General features: G+C 48.9%; 1 protein-coding gene across 3 annotated transcripts in view; it reads left to right on the plus strand.

Annotated features, from left to right (window-relative positions):
• MTUS1 (microtubule associated scaffold protein 1) overlaps nt 1-18689 on the plus strand; it is a gene marked incomplete at its 5' end in the record, with an annotated part of 125249 nt that extends 106560 nt beyond the window's left edge. For all 3 annotated transcript variants that reach the window (XM_084879234.1, XM_084879235.1, XM_084879236.1), the window contains 7 exons: nt 8046-8260; nt 9251-9356; nt 10624-10697; nt 10851-10946; nt 12987-13103; nt 15546-15643; nt 16376-18689. In XM_084879234.1, coding sequence (XP_084735360.1) covers nt 8046-8260; nt 9251-9356; nt 10624-10697; nt 10851-10946; nt 12987-13103; nt 15546-15643; nt 16376-16589 — 920 coding nt within the window. In that variant the 3' untranslated portion in view covers nt 16590-18689. The remainder of the gene's footprint in view (nt 1-8045; nt 8261-9250; nt 9357-10623; nt 10698-10850; nt 10947-12986; nt 13104-15545; nt 15644-16375) is intronic.
• Nucleotides 18690-19104: the final 415 nt, after the last annotated feature.

The raw sequence follows: 19104 nt of genomic DNA on the forward strand, positions 1-19104 counted from the left end.
CTGACCATGTATTCGGTATAATTTGCACACCATGGAATGCTTGTTGCTCCATCAGTTTTGACAAACACATACCCTCATATAACCTCCACCTCTATCAAGGCACAGAATATTTCTCCCATCCCAGAACTGCCCCCCCCCCCTCCCCATCCCCACCCCCGGGCTTCTTTCTTTCCAAAAGAAACAGACACGGCCTGATTTTTATCACCATAGCAGTAGGTTAACTTGGTCTGTGGTAGAATTTCATATAAACGGAAACACACAGTATGCTCTTTCTGTGCCCGGCTTCTTCCACACAGCGTGACGTTTCTGTGGCCCGTCCATGTCATTGAGCACACACTCTGATCTTTTCCTCTTCTATCAGGCACAGAGGCAAGGCCCCCATAGATGAGAGCTGCACACCACCTCCTAGTCATCACTGCAGTCATGCTTCATGACTGTGGGCAGCCTGCCGAGTGGGTGCGGCACAAACAGTGCTGTAGTGGCGAGAGGGTCTCATTGTCGGCTGTGTCACCGCCCATCCCCATGGCGTCCGCTGCCACCTGTAGGGTGATGACCTCCACATTCATTTCCCTGGCCCTCTCCGTCCTGAGCAGCAGGGGTGTGTTCCCCGGTGACGATCTGCCTCCAGCAGAGCCGGTCCTGTGTGCTCACCCCTCCCTGTCTTCCCCGGCCTTTGCTTCCTGAGCACTCTCTTCTCATTCAGACCTCACCCTCCAAGTCTACGCATCCTCCTCCGCAGTGGTGTTGTTGGTCACTCGCCAGCCATGCCAGAGGCCGAGGTCAGGCTCTTTGTCCCGCGCCCTCCCCTGCTCCCAGGCCGTGTGCTCAGCATCCCGGCTACTGCCGCTCTCACTGAAGCGCCACCGTTTCTGACCTGGGATCCTAGTACGTATATCCCGCTGCTCACCTAACGGGCCGCCTTGTCTCCGGGCGGCTTCTCTCCTCTCCACACGCTCTCGGGACTGTCCTTATGGTAAATCTCACCAGTGTCCTCTCCTGGACGTTGTTAACGGATAAGAAATGACTCCATTTTTTTTTGGCTTTGGGAAAAAAATCCAGACTTATCAAAGCCAGCACGTAAGATTGGGCTGTACGCTTCCAGTCCAACCTCATGATGTCCGCACGCTCATTTCCTTTGTTCCCATTTCTTTCCCCAGCCAGGCGGTGATTCAGACGTATTCTGTACGTCTTTGGCACAGGTTATCCTCACTGTCTGAAATGCTGTCTCCCCTTTTCACTAACTTGCTATTTAAAAAAAAAAAAATTTTTTTGCCTCTCAAACGCCTTCTCATTTTTCAAAACCTACCTAAAGTATCTCGTCTCCCATTGAGTTTCACCCAGATCTTTCAAGCAGGTTGATGAATGGTGCCTTCTACTGTGCCCTCCAGGTGGCTCTTATGTATGTATGTACAGCCCGCCTCTCCCAGTCCAGACCGTGAGCTGTTCAAGGGCAAGGCCAGGATGGCCTCCCTCTCTGTGGCTCTGTTGCTGGCACTCCGGTGAAGGGATGGTTTTCCTCCCGAAGGGCAGGAGCTAGGGAGAGCTGGTTTCACCCTTATCATATGCTAAGCAGGTCATTTTGAAAGTGTCAGCCCCTGAAACAGGTTACAGTTCAATTGGATTGTCTGTATCCACAGCAAACATAAGACCTGTGATGGGGGATTGATTTGTCATTCTTACTCCTTGTAGCGTCGTGGTGGTGTCATAGAGAGCCATAATTATGATATCTGGGAGTTCCTATTTTTATTTTATTTTATTAATGTTAATCATTGGAAACACACTTTCCATCTAAGTCAGTGGTTCTCAACCTCCTAATGCTGCAACCCTTTAATACAGTTCCTCATGTTGTGGTGACCCCCAACCATAACATTATTTTCATTGCTACTTCCTTACTGTAATTTTGCTACTGTTATGAATCATAATGTAAATATCTGTGTTTTCCGATGGTCTAAGGCACATGTGTCAAACACAAGGCCCTCGGGCCAAATCCAGCCCGCCAGGCCTTGCAATGTGGCCCGCACCGCGCTGTCATCACTGCACTCCGCTGTCAGTTTATGACATTGTCAGTTTATGACTGTTCAGTAAACCATTCGGCCCGCGATTTAGGCTGGATTTTAGATTTTGGCCCCTTCTCTGATTGAGTTCGACACCCCTAGTCTAAGGCGACCCTGCTAGTGGTTCTCAACCTGTGGCACACGTCAAACTTAGCTCATTCTTTTATAAAATTTTATCTTTATTGTTGAAAGTATTACAGAGGTCTCCCCTACTCCTCCCTTCCCCTAGCCCATTGATGCCCTCCCCCCCACTCCTGTCCCCTCCCCAGGCCTTCCCAGTTAGCTCATTCTTTTCCTTTCTTTGTCTCTATCCTAAACGTAGACTCGGGCTTGCTGTGTTTATAGGTAAGAGGCCTCATTCCCTGGCCTTGCATCATGTCACCAAGGGGATGTGTTTTGAAAGTCCATTGAATCTTTTTCCTTGTCCTAACTCGTCCTTGCCCAGTTTTGACAATTTCAGTTTTATCCCTAATTTCATGTCATCTCTCTAGAACGGTGGTCCTCAGACCTCATTGCATACTAAAATAGACCTGGTTAAGATGCAGGTTCTTGGCCCTGACTCAGCCGGTTTGGAATGGAGTCCAGGCATCTGCTTTTAATGCTCATGCAGGCGACCCTGATGCGGGCGCTCCCTGGACGACCCCTGGTGCCACACCCGCTATTCAGAATGTTGTTGCTTTTATGTCAAAAAGTACATAAGAAGCAAGTAAGCACCTAAGAGGGGAAACAATACCGAATGGCTTTTACTGAATTGAGTCCATTCTTGTACACAGCTTTCCAAATCTTATGCATTTCAGCAACATTTGCCTGCCCTTTTGAACCTTGCCCCCTAAAAATGAATCATCAGGGAGACGGAGAGGCCAAATAATACCTGGCTCAGAATCACCTTTTTACTAACGCTACATTTAGCCTTTTGGTGGAAATGTGATTGGCTTGAGTTCCAAACTCATTTTTTCAGGCCTGAGGCTGAGAGCGCTACATCAGTTACCGAGTCAGGCTTTCGCCTCCAGTGCACTTTCCTCTGAAAGGTTTTCTTTGGTCCGTGGCATGTGTGTTGGTGCAGGTAGGAGAGCACCTGTTTTGCAGCCCTTTGCTGGCCGGTGAGTAAACTGAAAAGCAGCAGAGCCTTTTACTGGAAGAGAACCCGGGCTCCGAGGATGCCCCGCTGGCACCTGTGCTCTAAGATGGGGAAGAATTTGCCAGGACTAGTCGGCGTAGGGAGAAAAAAGATCATGTCTACCTGCCTTGTCATGCCGTCCTAATACCCAGCTCTCACTAGAGAATGCTATTGTAGCTCTCACTAGAGAATTAAGTCCTGATGCCCTGAGGCGTCCATTGGATGTTGGAGCTCACTCTTCCCTTCCTCCTCTCAGGCTGGGAAGAGAGCCGCTCAGTAAGGTTGGTGCTCTGTGGTGTAGAACCCGCACCGGAAAAGGCTGAGCAGATTGCGCTGTAGACCCCATCCAGGCACTTCAGTTCCCTCTCTAGTGAAATAAGATTGTATGTAATACCGATTGTGCCAACTCAACATATACCCTCTCTTCTCTAACTTGGGCTCCGTTTGTTCTTTTCCAGTTCCTCAAGGCATAGAAGTCGAGTTTTTATTTGGCTCTGTACTGCTATGAACTTCCCTCTTAGAGAAATGTTTTGCTGCATCCCATAAGTACTGGCCTGTTGTATTTCCATAATCATTGGTCTCAAGAAACTTTCTTAACTTCCCCTTTAATTTCTCTTTTGACTCATTGGTTGTTCAGGAGAGTGTTAATTACCATGTGTTCATGAGTTTTCCAGTTTCCCTCTTGTTATTAATTCCTAGTTTCATGCTACTGTGGTCAGAGAAGATACTTGGTCTGATTTCATTCTTTTTGAAGTTGCTATGAATCGTTTTTGGAGCTAACATATCTAGGTCTAGCCTAGAAAATCTCCCATGTGTACTCAAGAATGTGTGTTCTGTGGCTGTTGGTAGAGTGTTCTGTCTATGTCCGTTAGGTCCCTTTGGTCTACAGTCTGTTCACATATGCTGTCTCCTTGTTATTCTCTGTCTCGATGACCTTCCATTGCTGAGAGGGTGGCATTAAAGTCCCCAGCTATTATCTTATTACTGCTTATTTTTTCTCTTTTTAGCTCTGTTAGTTATATTACTTGTAATAATAAATGTGAGGGTACTTTGTCAAGTATGAGCTGGGTTTAGAGGTTAGGCTGTATGATTTATGGGAGAATTGATTTAGTAGTGCAGGCTTTTTGTAAAAGTCAATTTCTGGTACGTTATGATTAACGGAAGGCTTTGAAATCACTTTGTGTCGATTCAGATCATTCCCTAGGGCAGTCAGCAAGCCATTGGTAACTAGCTTTGACATTTAGTAAAAAACCTTTCTCTACCACGGGCCTGCAGAATTCTAGGTCACATAAAAAAGTAGTACCTCCTGGGAAGTGAAATGTGGGGCTCTTATGCGTCAATGGTTGTTCCACAGACAGTCTGTGAAGGCTCACTCTGCAAAACACAGCAGTGTGGGATACTCCGGGCTGAAACATCGCGTGTTTGATCGGGGCTTGTTGGGTGCCTGACTAGGTGACTGGAGGCCAGTGGGCTCTGGAGAAGAAGCCAGGAAGGGACAGGCCTGAGAATGGGAGCCGGCAAACGGGGGGACATGAGAAATCTCTCCTGAACGGTGGGAAGTGCAAGGACAGCCATGCCTGCCCCCGGGGTGACAGGGACACCCGGAGTGCCCTTGGTAACTCAGTGCATGTGTCCTTCAAAACACTGGGGGGTGAGAGCATGTATGGGAGTGGGGTGTGTGTGTGTGGGGGGGGTGTGCAATGGTAAGATATGTACACATATAATACCTTAATAAAAAAGAATGGGGGGCGGGGGAGTCTTTCACAAACCTTTACACCAAATGAATGTTTCCCCAGGAGCCCGGGCCAAGGATGAGAAAGAAAGCCCTTTGTGAGTGGTCACTCCGCCCAGCTGTTCTCCACACAGCACAGGGGGCACACAGGCAGAGGTCCCAGCACAGCTGTGGGCTGACGTCACCATCTGGGCCGCGCCTGCGCACTGGGCTGTGTACTAGAGCAGCAAAGTGCCCGTCTGGTCCAGCTTCTCCGTCCCTCCCCTCCCCTCCCCTCCCCTCCCCTCCCCTCCCCTCCCCTCCCCTCCCCTCCCCTCCCCTCCCGTCTCTGTCTGTCCTCCCTTCGCCCACTAGCAATGGCAAGCTTCCGCCTAGAAGCTCTGTTTTCTAGTTCTGATGTGAGCATTTGGATGGGCTAGGGGTCATGCTATTATATTTCCCCCCACCCCCCGCCCCAAATTCTGGAATTCCAAGGGAATTAAGGAAAAAGGCTGCATTTGTCTGACTAGAAAGTTATTGGATACCCTCACTGACTGCTTCCAAAATATTTTTCTGTTGCCCACTTTCCCAGAGTTCTAACATAGAATTCCCACCAAAGAGGCTGTGGTCCATCCTTTCGCTTGTGTACCGTGGAGAGTTAGGTAGCAGTAGTTAAGTTGTGTTTACTCCTTTGCCTCCAATGGGCCTTCTTGAATCATTATTTCTCAGATAATCAGCGCAGTAAAAGGACAAGTGACTATTGAAGATGTTTTGTAGTAATCGACAGAGCCCTTATCTGTTATGAAACTTTAAGAGAAAAAAATAACTTCCAAAGTTTCTTCCCAGAGAATGAGTTGTCAGTGATATTTCATGTAATGGCCTCTATAATCTGCCTCCAGCTATAATCTCTACACACACACGCAGACAGACACAGACACACCCGTGTTCAGAGCAGCATTGTTCACAGACGCCAGAAGGCAGAAGCAACCCCCGTGTCCACTGAGGGGTAGCTGGGTTAGCATAAGGTAGTGTGTGCCTGCAATAGCATTTCACTCGGCTTACAAGGGGCAGGGCATTCTGACACATGCTAGGACAGGGAGGGACATGGAGGACATTCCGGACAGTGAAGTGAGCCAGTCGCAAAAGGACAAGTGCTGTAGTTTCCTCTTATAGGACACACCTAGAGTGGTCAGATGCATAGACAGTGGGCTGGTGGTGGTCAGAGCTGAGGAGAAGGGGCAATGACGAGGTGCCATTTAACTGGTTGGGCGTTTCCATTTAGGGGGAATGCTCTGTAGATGGATGGCGGTGATGGCTGCACAACAATGTGCATGTACTAATGCCACAGAACTGCACACTTAGAAGTGGTTAAAATACTATTAAATTTTATGTCTATTTTCCCAAACTTAAAAATTCCCACCCCAGATAGATGTAAACTAACTGACTGCCCTTCATTGGGCCCTGAGGTACCGCTCCGTCTTATTGCTGCTCGTGTGTGTGTGTGTGTGTGTGTGTGTGTGTGTGTGTGTGTGTGTTGTCTTCTCAGTTAGACAAGGAACTGCCTAGGGAGAGGCTCCCTCTTGCCCCTCCCTTCCTGGCACCAGAGGCAGCTGGATGGGAGGGGTGGGGGCGGGGAGGCACACAGAATCAGAATCCAAACTTCTTATGACAGTCCAGTCCACTACCCCTTATGGCGGTGTGCCATGAACAAGTTATCCTCTCTGCTGGTTGCCTGATGTACATTTAGAAATTAGATTCTCACAGGATTTGAGATGATATAATGTGTGGGGAGCCCCAGACTGTGCCAGTCATCAAACAGTAGTTTCTTGTTGCTGTTGTTTTTAAATATATTATTGATTTCAGAGAGGAAGGGTGAGGGAGAGAGAGATGGACACATCAATGATGAGAGAGAATCATTGATTGGCTGCCTCCTGCAGGCCCCACATGGGGGATCCAGCCCACAACCCATGCAAGTGCCCTGACCAGGAATCGAACCGTGACCTCCTCCTTCATAGGTTGATGTTCAACCACTGAACCACATGGGCTGGGCAGCAGTTTCTTGTTTTTAATGTTAGTTCCTTTCCCATTCAGGAAATATTTGTGGGTTTACTTGAATTGTAAGGGCTCTCTTTAGTGGACACCATTCTTGCTATTATTTCAATGTGGTCCATTTTACCTCTGAAAGAAGACTGATACGGGACATGTGACTGGTTTTTCTACTGCCACATGGCGTATTCCTAAGAAAACAGTCTACATCTTGCCAGAAATTCATCCCAGGAGCTGGCCAAATCCACATTACTTAGGTAGAATAACCATGGATCTAAACTGTCATTTTCTCTACCCTAAAACCATCATTTTCCTTCCACAACTCTTAAAATATGTATTCCTTACAAAAAGAGAAGGATTAATTTAACAGATTCACCAGTCCTTATTTTCTGCTATCCCACTTATCTGTGTTTACCATCAGTGAGGGAAGGCTAGAAAAGTCCAAAGTCAAACTTTCCGAGAAATGAGATCTTCCAGGCTTTTTACAGTGAGTGGGAGTACGTATTTGTGCGTGAGTTCTGCCATGCACTGTTGGTAATTCTGGTCTTGGTAGTGGTGAAGAGTAGGATGTTCTGATTTTAAGTTATGTTTATCAAATAATTACTTTGCCTTTTTAAAACTATTAACCTTTCAGTATATTATTATTATTATTATTGTCATATTACATTATATAGCTTTTAAAATGCATTTTTCCCTAAAGTTTGTATGCGATGGTGATTTGTTTTCAACATGGTCTAATATTTTGTTGTTTATTGCTGTATTTTTAAAAATAAGTTGAAATCAGTTCAAATGAAGTAGAAGGTATTAATAAATCCATTTGTTCTTCTCTCTGGTCTTCCCTGCCCCTTCTGTGTCTTGGCTTCTCCCTACTGGCTGGCTGCCCTCAGAGACACCTGGCCAATCAGAGCCTCCTCTCTTTATGGGCCCTGCACTGATTGGTCACCATGGAAAAGGGTGGTCTGCACTGGGAACCTGGCTCTTTTTCACTGGTGAATTCTGTTCTATTAGGTTTGAAATCTGGTCACCCAAGAACTGCGATATCCCAGCTGTGTGTGAAGGTTATGAATTTAGGACATTGAACAAGTCAAATGTCATCTTTCTCTTTGTTCATCTCCAGTCACTGCTTCAACCACCTGTGAGGAATTAGAAAAAGCCAGGAATGAGTTGCAAGCAGCTTATGAAGGATTTGTCCAGAAGCTGAACCAGCAGCACCAGACGGATCTAACCGAGCTAGAGAATCGGCTCAAAGAGTTCTACACCGAGGAGTGTGAGAAGCTCCAGAACATTTACATCGAAGAAGCAGAGAAGTACAAAACTCAGCTGCAAGAGCAGGTCTGTGCTTCAGGAACCGGTGTGTCCTTGGCTCTGTACTTGTATTTGTTATTTGATGATCCACTTCCTTTTTGAACTTGTCTTTGTTGAACATCCCTTTTTATTTATTTAAAAATGTGAAAAGGGTTTTTAAAAAAAATATTTTTTTATTGATTTTAGAGAGGAAGGAAGAGGGAGAGAGAGAAACATCATTGATGAGAGAGAATCATTGATTGACTGCCTCCTGCATGCCCACAACCCAGGCATGTGCCCTTGATAGGAATTGAACCTGGGACCCTCCAGTCCACAGACTGATGCTCTATCCACTGAGCCAAACAAGCTAAGGCAAAAAGGGTTTCTAAATTAATTTTTTTCTTATGATGAAAGTAATGTACATGTGTTGAACGAAAGGGAAGGTTAAAGATAAAATTAAAATAACCCTTTATCTTATTACCTAGGAATAATCCCTTAATGACCATTCTGTTGTTGTGCTGCTAAACTTTGGTTTGAATTTTTTAAAAAAATGGCCCTTGTTTAATAACCCATAATTTTCACCTATTAGTATATTAGAAGCTGCTCTTCATTTCCTTGTTCCCTTTTTAAACCAGCTTAACAGTTTGCAAGTATTTATTCGGAGTTCCTACTATATGCCATGTGCTAGGGACTGGGGACAGAGGCCCCTAGGGCAGGGGTGGAGCCACTGTGTCCTGTTACCGGGACACGCCCCCTCACTCCTGGTGATGGATTTGCCATGGCCTTTAGTGCACTCTGGCGAGCTGTGTGTCTGATCCTGGGTGGGATGGAGTAGAGGCCGGGGGGGGGGGGGGGGGGGGGCGGGTGTGTGTGTGGCAAATATCAAATGGGGTTGGTCTTGACATGCGTTAGGTAGGCCTTCAACTTGAATTCAAGTGTATGTGTCAAGTTTCCTACTATTGGTACTTACTGTTCCACTTAGGACTTCTGATTTTACTGGTAAACTATTGTTTTGTTGTGTGTTTTTTTCTCTCATAGTTTGACAACTTGAGTGCTGCCCATGAAACCTCGAAGTTGGAAATTGAAGCTAGCCACTCCGACGAAGTAGAATTACTGAAGAAGGCCTATGAAAACTCCCTTTCAGGCAAGAATGCTCGTTTTCAGTTTAAATAGAATAAGATCTAATGGAACAGCATGATGTGTTTTAAAGCGGAAATGATTCACTGCTTCCTCCTCTGCCACATTCAGTTTGGGGTGTTTTGGCTTCTTTTTGCATTGTTCATTGTGAGCCATGTCCTTTCCCTCATAACAAACAAATAATAGTTTGTTATAAATGACAGCATTTTGGGAAGTAGGCAGGCTTCTAAAGAACTTAAAGGCCTTTTAGGAAAGTTGTCTTTGACCACCTTAAGCTCTGGGACATGGAGGTGTGAGTTCATGTCCTGGCCACGGAATGGGGTCCATGCTGGGCAGCCCTCCTGCTCCCCAACATGCCTACCCACTGACACCCCTGTGAAAGGGAGATGGCATTTGTTGAAAGAAAAAAGAATTTTTATTATGTCACCACGACTGGGAGGGTGTAAGTGGGAGGAAAAGAATAAGAAGCTGTTTCTTTCGGAACGGAGATGGCCGTGCTGCCGAAGTTGTTACACTATAAACTAATTGTGTCCTACAGAGCAGCGTGTGGAGGGGTGGGAAGAACTGGCTGTGAGGCCTTCAGAAAAGGCCTTTTTCATCAGGAAACACAGCCTGGCCGGTGTGGCTCACTGGCTGAGCATTGACCCCTGAAACTGGAGGTCATAGTTTGATTTCCAGTAAGGGCAAATGCTCGGGTTGCAGTCTCAACTCCCAGTAGGGGGCGTGCAAGAGGGAGCCAATCAGTGATTCTCTCTCATCATCAATGTATCTATCTATCCCTCCCTCCCTCCCTCCCTCCCTCTGAAGTCAATGAAAACATATTTAAAAAATTTAGAAAATAGAGTCGTTGTGTGAAGTCCAAGATGATAACATGTGAAAGTGACCGGCCCAGGGTAGACATTTAGTAAACATTGTTTTCCTTCCTTCCTCCTAGAAATGGGTTTAAGTTTAGATTTCTGTTTGGTTCATAAAATGCAAATGGAGAACACAGGAGCTCCAGGGCCGGGGGGCTGCAGGCCCGTCCCTGAGAGTCTGCTCTGTGTCCCCTACGTGCTCCTGGCTCCTGTGGGCCTCAGTGGTTGCATAATAAACTGGGACTACGCGTCTTTCTCGCCTCACAGGGCTGACCCGAGAACAGGTTAATTTATATAAAAGCATCGCACAAATATGAAGCAGCAGCCATATTGCTTTGCCACCAACTCTTAAGAGTATGTGCTTAACAACTACAGAACGCAGTGACCTCATAGGCCAATAAAAATATCACTTCTTTCCAGAAATCAAGAAAAGCCATGAATTAGAAAAGAAATCACTCGAGGATTTGCTTTCTGAGAAGCAGGAATCCCTAGAGGTGGGTACATCTCAATACAAAAAATATATATAATAATAATCTTGAGCTCTGGGGTGTGCGGGTTCGGGTATGTTTCTGCGCACATATGTTTCTGCTGTGGTTCTGGTGTCTGTGTGCCGACTCATGTCCCACGTTTCATTGTTTGTGTTTCAGAAACAAATCACTGATCTGAAGAGTGAAAATGAGGCTTTGAATGAAAAGCTGAAATCAGAAGAACAAAAAAGACTCTCAAGAGAGAAAGCGAATTCAGTAAGTTGCGTGATCCTCCATCACTACGGAGTTCTCCCCCTCCTTCGCCATGAGTCATGTTCAGCAGCAGAGAAATGCAGAGTCTGGGGCCCTCCTCAGCTCTTGAGCTGTGCTGTTTAAACTGTATGGAACGGCTTCTGTGCTTAGTGGTGTGTTTTTAAAATCTTAAACACTGGCATGCAGCCCTAACCGGTTTGGCTCAGTGAATAGAGTGTCCACCTGTGGACTCAAGGGTCTCAGGTTCGATTCCTGTCAAGGGCATGTACCTTGGTTGCGGGCACATACCAAATAGGGAGTGTGCAGGAAGCAGCTGATTGATGTTTCTCTCTCATCGATGTTTCTGATTCTCTATCCCTCTCTCTTCCTCTCTGTAAAAAATAAAAAATATATATTTTAAAATAAACACTGGCATGCAGATGAAGCCCAGGAGACAGAGTGTCCTCCCCAAATGTATATGCCGTGTTTATTAAAATGAATTTCATTTTCGTTAAACAGCTACCCGCTGTTAAAGTGAGCGTATATGTTGGGGGGATACCCTATATATTGCAAGTGGTCTAAGCTAATACCTACAGCAAGACCAGAAAAGTATCAGTTTAGGGTCAGGCTTTTGTTTGAAGTCTTCACTTTTTTTTTTTTTTTTTTTTAATTTAAACTGGCTGCTATATCGAGACATAATTTATATACCCTATAAAATGTGGCATTTGGTGGTCACCAAGTTGTGCGTTGGTCACCAGTTATCTAACTCCAGAACATTTGCATCACCCCTAAAGAGCCTCGTACTCGTTAGCAGTCACCCCCCGTCTCCCCACAAAGCCCCAGGGAGTCGCCAGGCTACTTCCTGTCTGTGTGGCCTTGCCTCTGCACTGAAACGGAATCGTGTCCGTGGCCTTCTGCATCTGGCTTCTTCCACGGAGCGTACGTTCTCGGCGTCCGTGCGTGGTACAGCAGGTGTCGGCACTCCGTGCCTTTCCTTGGCCGCCCAGTACTTCACTGTATGATCGCTCCTCCCTTTTGAAAAGGGCCAGTTTCTCTTGCGAGCTCAACTTGCTCTTGTAGCTTGTCCCCTTGCTCCCCTGCCTCACTCCTTTTTTTTTTCCTTTGGAGAAAAATAAAAAGTTGACCGCTTGTGCTTTGAGAACCACTGTCCATAGCCGGGTGCCCTGAGACTGGAAGCTAAGCTTTTTGCCTCGTGAACTCTGCTGCCAGCTCAGGAGTCCTTGGGGGGGGAGGGAGGGGGGTGTCCCACTGATCATTTGTGTTATGCATTTTGGATGGCTCACCTGAATTTCCATACAAGGAGTCGAGGACCTCCCCTGGAGTGGGGCTCTAAGAAGGTGTCCCCCTCACGGAGTGTGTATTTGGTAGACTTTTGGTAGAGCCTGTGCTATGTGCCGCGCAGGTGTTGGCTGTCACAAAATAAAATGACAAGGCGTCACGGATGCCCGGACGGCCAGGCAGCGCAGTCCCATCACGCTGAAAACCCCAAAGACGCAGGATGTATCGGCATCCCTGTGGGCTTCCAGAGAGCACTACCAATGCACCGTTTTTTCATTCCTGGTCAGGTTCCGACTTCGGTGAGAGAGAGCTGTTGTTCTCTTCCCTCCCCGCAAACACCAGTGCTGGGCTTGGAGACACCTCGTCTCTGGCCAGAGTTCCGTTTTCTATCGTTAAGCAGTAGTTCCTCCCACTTCCAGTAACATACTTGGCGCTGCCAATATCCTCTCCACCTTAAGTTGCTGATAAGAGCGTGAAACGCTCGTTTCCAGATATGAAATGTTTTATGTCCTCCTTATAACCGACGGCTGTGAGGTGAACGTTAGCCTAACCATTCCTTTCACCTCTTCTCTTTGAAACGAACAAGGTAAGGAGGTAGGAGCTTGCTGCCGCTTTGTCTAATTCCTAGGTCTAATCAGATATATATATATATATATATATATATATATATATATATATATATATATATTTTTTTTTTTTTTTTTTTTTTTTTTTAAGAATTGGCACAGTGGGATTGAACTTACTGACCTGCTGTGTCTTTCCCAGAAAAACCCGCAGATCATGTACCTGGAGCAGGAGCTGGAGAGCCTGAAGGCCGTGCTGGAGATCAAGAACGAGAAGCTGCACCAGCAGGACGTGAAGCTGATGAAGATGGAGAAACTGGTGCGTTTCCGCCAGCGCCTCCCCAGAGGGCCTGGCGCTGGGAAGTGGGGACCGAGCTGGGACCTAGCACTGGGGCTGCTGTAGCTGCTCCTGGGGCTACTGGGAAGCATACCGCAGGCAAAGAGGTTTCACTTCCGTTTCTGTGCCTGCTCCAGGCTGGCCATGGCTGCCTTCTGCAACACTTTCTTCTTCCTTCTTCTTTCTTCTTCCTCCTCCTCCTTCCTCCTTTCTCCTCCCTCCTCTTCCTTCCTTCCTCCTCCTCCTCCTCCTTCTTCCTCTTCCTTTCTCCTTCTTCTTCTTCTTCCTTCTTTCTCCTCCTCCTCCTCTTCCTCCTCCTTCTCCCTCTTCTCCCTTCTCCCTCCTTCTTCCTCCTCCTTCCAAACAGCTAAAGCAGCATGGGGCCCTTGGAAAACCCACAACGAACAAACCGGCTCCTCCTTCAGGGGTCTGTGTGTCTTGCCCTGCGTGGGGAGGCTTTTCAAATCACGTCACATCAGTACTCTGATGTTTCTCCACCTCTGGGCAGGTTTCGGATGCCCCAAAAAGTTAGACATGGGAGTTGGTCCCAGGGGAGCAATTGAATCTGGCTGCCGCAGTTCTTCGTCTTGCTCCTTGTGGATTAGAACGGGCTAACCACTGTGCTTCAATCAGACGAATCCAGTGGGATAAAGAGCATGCACTGTGAAGGCTGGGAGTGCAGTTTAGTTTGTGGCTCTTAGAGAACGGATGTCCAAGTCCCGTTGGAGCCATAATCCACATAGAGAAGTCGTACAGTACAATGACAGGGACTCAGAATTAACTGTGACCGAACTGTGATGTCATCTCCTAAGCCAGTGGTCGGCAAACTCATTAGTCCACAGAGCCGAACATCAACAGTACAAAGATTGACATTTCTTTGGAGAGCCACATTTTTTTAAACTTAAGCTTCTTCTAACGCCACTTCTTCGAAACAGACTCGCCCAGGCTGTGGTGTTTGTGGAAGAGCCACACTCAAGGGGCCAAAGAGCCGCATGTGGCTCGCAAGCCGCAGTTTGCCGACCACGGTCCTAAGCGAGTAACAAAATCTTACCTTTAGAAAGCGCTCTGGGATGTAATCAGCTCCTCAGCAGGTGAAATGCCTTCTGGGATTCTATCCTTTAATCTCCCAACCAATCAATGTGTCTCCCTTGAAAGTGTAGCCGGGGCAGGCCAGCAAGGAGGCCAGATATGCCTTCAAGTGAGCTGAGCGGGAGGTGCTCTGTGCTGGCTTCTCCATTGGACGCTCGTTTTGTAAACCGCTGCTTTGTGGGGCCTCTGAGAGGTAAACGGATGCTGAGGAGGAGCTAGGAAACCACGTTTCAGGCCACACCGAACATCACCCAGAGTGGCGACCTGTTGTTGCCCTTAGAGTTTTCGTCAAACGTGGGAATTTATTTTTTGCAAGACGGACCATAAGATGTGCTGGTGCCCTTGATAAATGCAGGCCTATGTCTGGCGGCTGCTTTTGTTTTACCACCTTGAATCCAAGAGGCACGGCCCCATGGTTTCCCAGGTCAGGACCCCAGTTTTTTGGGAGGTTGGGGGAACCTCTAAAATGGTGTGACACCCTTGTGTTCATTGTTCAAGTGGTTCTTGAAATCTCACAATGCATTTTTTTTTAAATACCTAGATCAGGCATGTCAAACTCGTGGCAGGTGGGCCGCATGCCTTGTTTATAATAAACTAGAGGCCCGGTGCATGAAATTCGTGCATGGGGGGTGGGGTCGCATCAGCCCAGCCTGCACCCTCTCCAATCTGGGATCCCTTGGGGGATGTCTGACTGCCGGTTTAGGCTTGATCCTCAGGGATTTGGCCTAAACCGGCAGTCGGACATCCCTCTCACAATCCTGGACCACTACCTCCTAATCACTCACCTGCCTGTCTGCCTGGTCACCACATACTGCCCCCGCTGCCAACCTGGTCACCCCCAAATGTCCCCCTTTGCTGGCCTGGTTTCCCCTAACTGCCCTCCTGCTGGCCTAGTCACCCTTCACTGCCCCCCTGCCAGCCTAATCTTCCCCAACTGCCCCCCCGCACCGGCCTGGTTGCCCCCAACTGTCCCCACCCCCCCTTGCCAGCCTCATCACCCCATGTTGCCTGCTTTTCAGTCATTTGGTCATCCCTCACTAACCCCCCTGCTGGCCAGGTCGTAGGCAGCCATCTTGTGAGGGCATGAGGGTCAATTTGCATATTGCCTCTTTATTATATAGGAGGATGAGGCAGGCAGCCCAGTAGCCACAAGTTTAATAGCTTGACCCAGATGCTCTGCTTTGGATTCTATTTTGCAGTGTGTCTGTGGATAGGTATTTCACTATACAGTTAAACTTGCCTCAATCAGATCCCTCCAGGAATGTGCCGCGGGAAACGAGGGCTTCGTTTCCCTGTTGCTAATGTCTACCCATTGGCATGCTTGTTCACCCCCAGGAGGACAACAACACCGCGCTGGTGGACAAGCTGAAGCGCTGCCAGCAGGAGAACGAGGAGTTAAAAGCTCGGATAGACAAGCACGTTGCAATTTCAAGGTAAAGAGAAAACGTCCAGTTGTTCCCATCTCCCCCTTCCTCCTACGTTTAGTGTCACTGGACCTCACTCCCCACCCCCAGACGGCTCCTGGGAGCGGATCGCAGAGGGTGGGGGCGCAGGAGCTGGTTTCTGCCTGGGACGTGTGGCGGTGGCCCTTCACGCCTGACCGTGGGGCCTGGGCTGGGCGCTGAGACCTAAGCAGCCAGCCTCCCCCAGAGCCCCCGGCGGAGTGACGCTGAGATGCCTTCGGAGAGAGAGCATCACGGGACCCATGGGGAACCGCCCCACACGGGACAGTCACGTGACACCCAGATGATCTGTGGGCGCGTCACGGAGCCTCCTGTGACATGGGCCCCGAAGGGCAGCTCTCCCTCTGGCTCCCACGTCCTGGGTTTCTCAGGCAGCCAGTACCAGTGCCCAGCGGTCATTTTCTGGACTCTCAAAAAAGGCAAGGAAACATTTTTTTCAAGTACATTTTTTTAGAAATCCATGCCTGGCTGGTGTGGCTCAGTGGGTTGAGCACTGACCTATCCATCAGGAAATTATGGTTCGAGTCCTGGTCAGGGCACCTGCCTGGGTTGCAGGTTTGATCCCTGTAGGGGGCGAGGAGGCAGCCGATCAATGACATCATTGATGTTTCTCTCTCTCTCTCTCTCTCTCTCTCTCTCTCTCCTTCTTTGAAATCAATAACAACAAAGATCCATGTGGTTCCCGGCTCTTTTGTCTTCCAGGCAACTGTCCAACGAGCAGGCCACCCTGCAGGAGTGGCTGGAGAAGGAGTCCAAAGTCAACAAGCGCCTGTCCATGGAGAACGAGGAGCTGCTGTGGAAGCTGCACAACGGGGACCTGTGCGGCTCCGACAGGTCCCCCACGTCCCCCGCCATCCCCTTCCAGTCGCCGCGGAACTCCGGCTCCTTCCCCAGCCCCAGCGTGTCGCCCAGATGACGCCTCTGCCGGCGGGAGACTGTCTGGGAGCACCGCCACGGGCTGCAGGGCCCACCCTCCCGCGGCCGAGGGGTCAGGAGCCACGTGGGCCCACGTGTCGTTGCCGCCCGGACCTGCACAGTCTGGGCCCGGCCTCGGCTCCCGGGAGCCCGGCGCCCAGGGGCACACAGCTCTCTGGCCGGGAGACTCCGTCCTCCCCAAAGGATTTCGGAACCGGCCTGCACGGACGTTTGCACAAAGCACTTAAAGAACATTGCCTTTCTCACGTGGGCATAAGGGGAAAAACTCTCAGGGGCCTCTTAACGATAAAGATTTATAACCTTTCTAATGTTCTCTGCCGCAGGCACCTTCTTGTGATTTTTACCTGGGGGATGTGTGAATAAAAGGGGTGTAGCGCGTGTCCTGTGTCTGGTGCGGCCTCCTTCGCTGTGTACGGCAAGCCACCAGCCGTGTGTGTCTGGCTGGGCCTGTGCTCGTCGGCTAAGGCGGTGTATGCGTCTCTGCAAAAAGCCATAGAAGGAAGAGCGATCGCTGCCTGAATGATGGCTCTCTCTGCCCCCCACTCCGCTCCGCCCTCCGGTGAGGGGTGGGGTGGGAGGTGACAGGAAATGTTTCGACCGGCCTGCGTCTGTGCAGCGTCTGTACCCTTTGGAGTCTCTTGGCATCCTTTCCGTGTTCAGCCATGTCAGTTAAAACCAGCTAGATACATTTGTGTGTTTTTTTTTTTTTCTGTAGAGTTTTCACGTTTCCACGTGAACCTAACGTTTTGCTACGATCCACTTTCTCAGGCTACGAGCAGACGTAAAACCCCAATTTTTCTAAAGAAAATCTGCAGAAAGAAGAGGGGCAGCAGCCGTGGGTCGCCCCTGCCTCCCTAAGCTGTCCTCAGCGATGTCCGCTGCTGTCTGCTCCCCTCCTCCTCGCGTTCCTGCCCGCCCTCCCCCAGCGAGCGCCTCCAAAGCAACCCTCCTACCTCCTTCCTACCGCGCTCTGGGACAGGGATGGTGGCACGGGCTTTTCCAGAGCCAGCTCATCCTCAAGGTGCTGCCACCGCGCTCCACACAAGCCACAGCCTGGGTCTGACAGGACAAGCTCCGGGAGACCCTGGGAGGAATCAAGAACGAGTCAGTCATTCTCGCAGGACTGAGGAAGGCGGGCTCCGTGTGTCTCGATGGACAGGGCTACCTTGGTGCAACCAGCGATGCAGCATCTCATAGCAGATAACGCCGTGTTCCCGTGTGCCCTGAGGAATCCTTCTGCCTCTGGCAAGGCAGAGCGGCCAGCTTACGAGCAGGCAGTGCGGCTTTTTCTACTCGTAGGACTCTCCTCCGGGTTGCATTTCATTTTCTCTCCCAAACCTCACGTATAACCCCCCCACCCCCCACTTCAGTTCTCATCCTTTGGGGGAGGGGAAGGAAGCACTGTGGCTTCTCCCGCCCCGCCCCCCTCATGTGTCAACATGGTGACGTCAGTGTTTACTAACCTGCATTGCTGACGTTCGACGGCTGGACAGACAGCCCCCATGGTAAGAGCAGGTCCAGGATGCCAGAGGCGGGTGTCTGAGTCATCATTACATGTACACTACCTAGCAAATTAATACTCATGATGCATGGTGTTGTTTTTCTTTTCTAATTATTAGTGATTGAGTCTGAAGTCTAAGTTTCACTAGTGCATTGTGTATGTAACCTTCTGACAAACGGGAACCGGCCCGCGGCCACCTTCCGAGGTCTCCCTCTGCTTACCCCTTCCAGCTGTGCTGTGTCCTTGGCCGGAGTTGGGTTTGCCATCCGTGCCCGTGCATGGCAAATCTCCCGCTGACCCCTGCTCTCCTCCAGGCCCTGTAGGTGTCTGCGGAAGTCAGTCTTACACAGTTAGTGTAAAGTGTCTTCCGAGAATGGGAGACAGCGGGAGAGAAGGCAGGAAACAACATGGAGAATGTGGAGCTTGTCTTCAAACCAAATGTTTCATGTAGGGTGTACAGTGTCGGCACGTCATACAGTGTCCGATGTGTAAAAACGATAATTGTGCTCCGTTTGTAATGATGCCACGTGTATTTTTACCTTGATTAAATAAACAATGCTGGAATATTTAATACAAGAAGTGCCACCTGTGATGTACTTCACTCTCCCAAGTGCTGCCCAGCGTACAGCCCTCTCACAACCCAAGTGCTGGCGCTGTGCCTCCTCCTGAGCCATTCCCAGGAGTCCCCTCTGCAGCCACAGCACTGGCCGTGGGCTGGGACCAGGCTCACGGAGCTAAACTCAGAAGGAAGCTTTTCTTTTCTGAACTCAAAGCTTTGTGCTTTAGAGGAATAACTTTTGACTGTTTTTTAAGCATGTCCGCTCTTTAAGGTGAGAAAACTATGGTCTAAATATTTTTGAAGATGCTAAAAAAAGGTCTAAATGAAGTTGAATTCTCCTTGATCTGCATACTTATTTTATATTGAAAACTAAACTTTTGAAAACACATGCTGTAAATCTTTCTGAATGTACTAATCTAGACCTAGTTACTTCCG

Source organism: Pipistrellus hanaki (genome assembly GCF_964339955.1).
Source record: "Pipistrellus hanaki genome assembly, chromosome: 3".
Classification (NCBI taxonomy): Eukaryota; Metazoa; Chordata; class Mammalia; order Chiroptera; family Vespertilionidae; genus Pipistrellus; species Pipistrellus hanaki.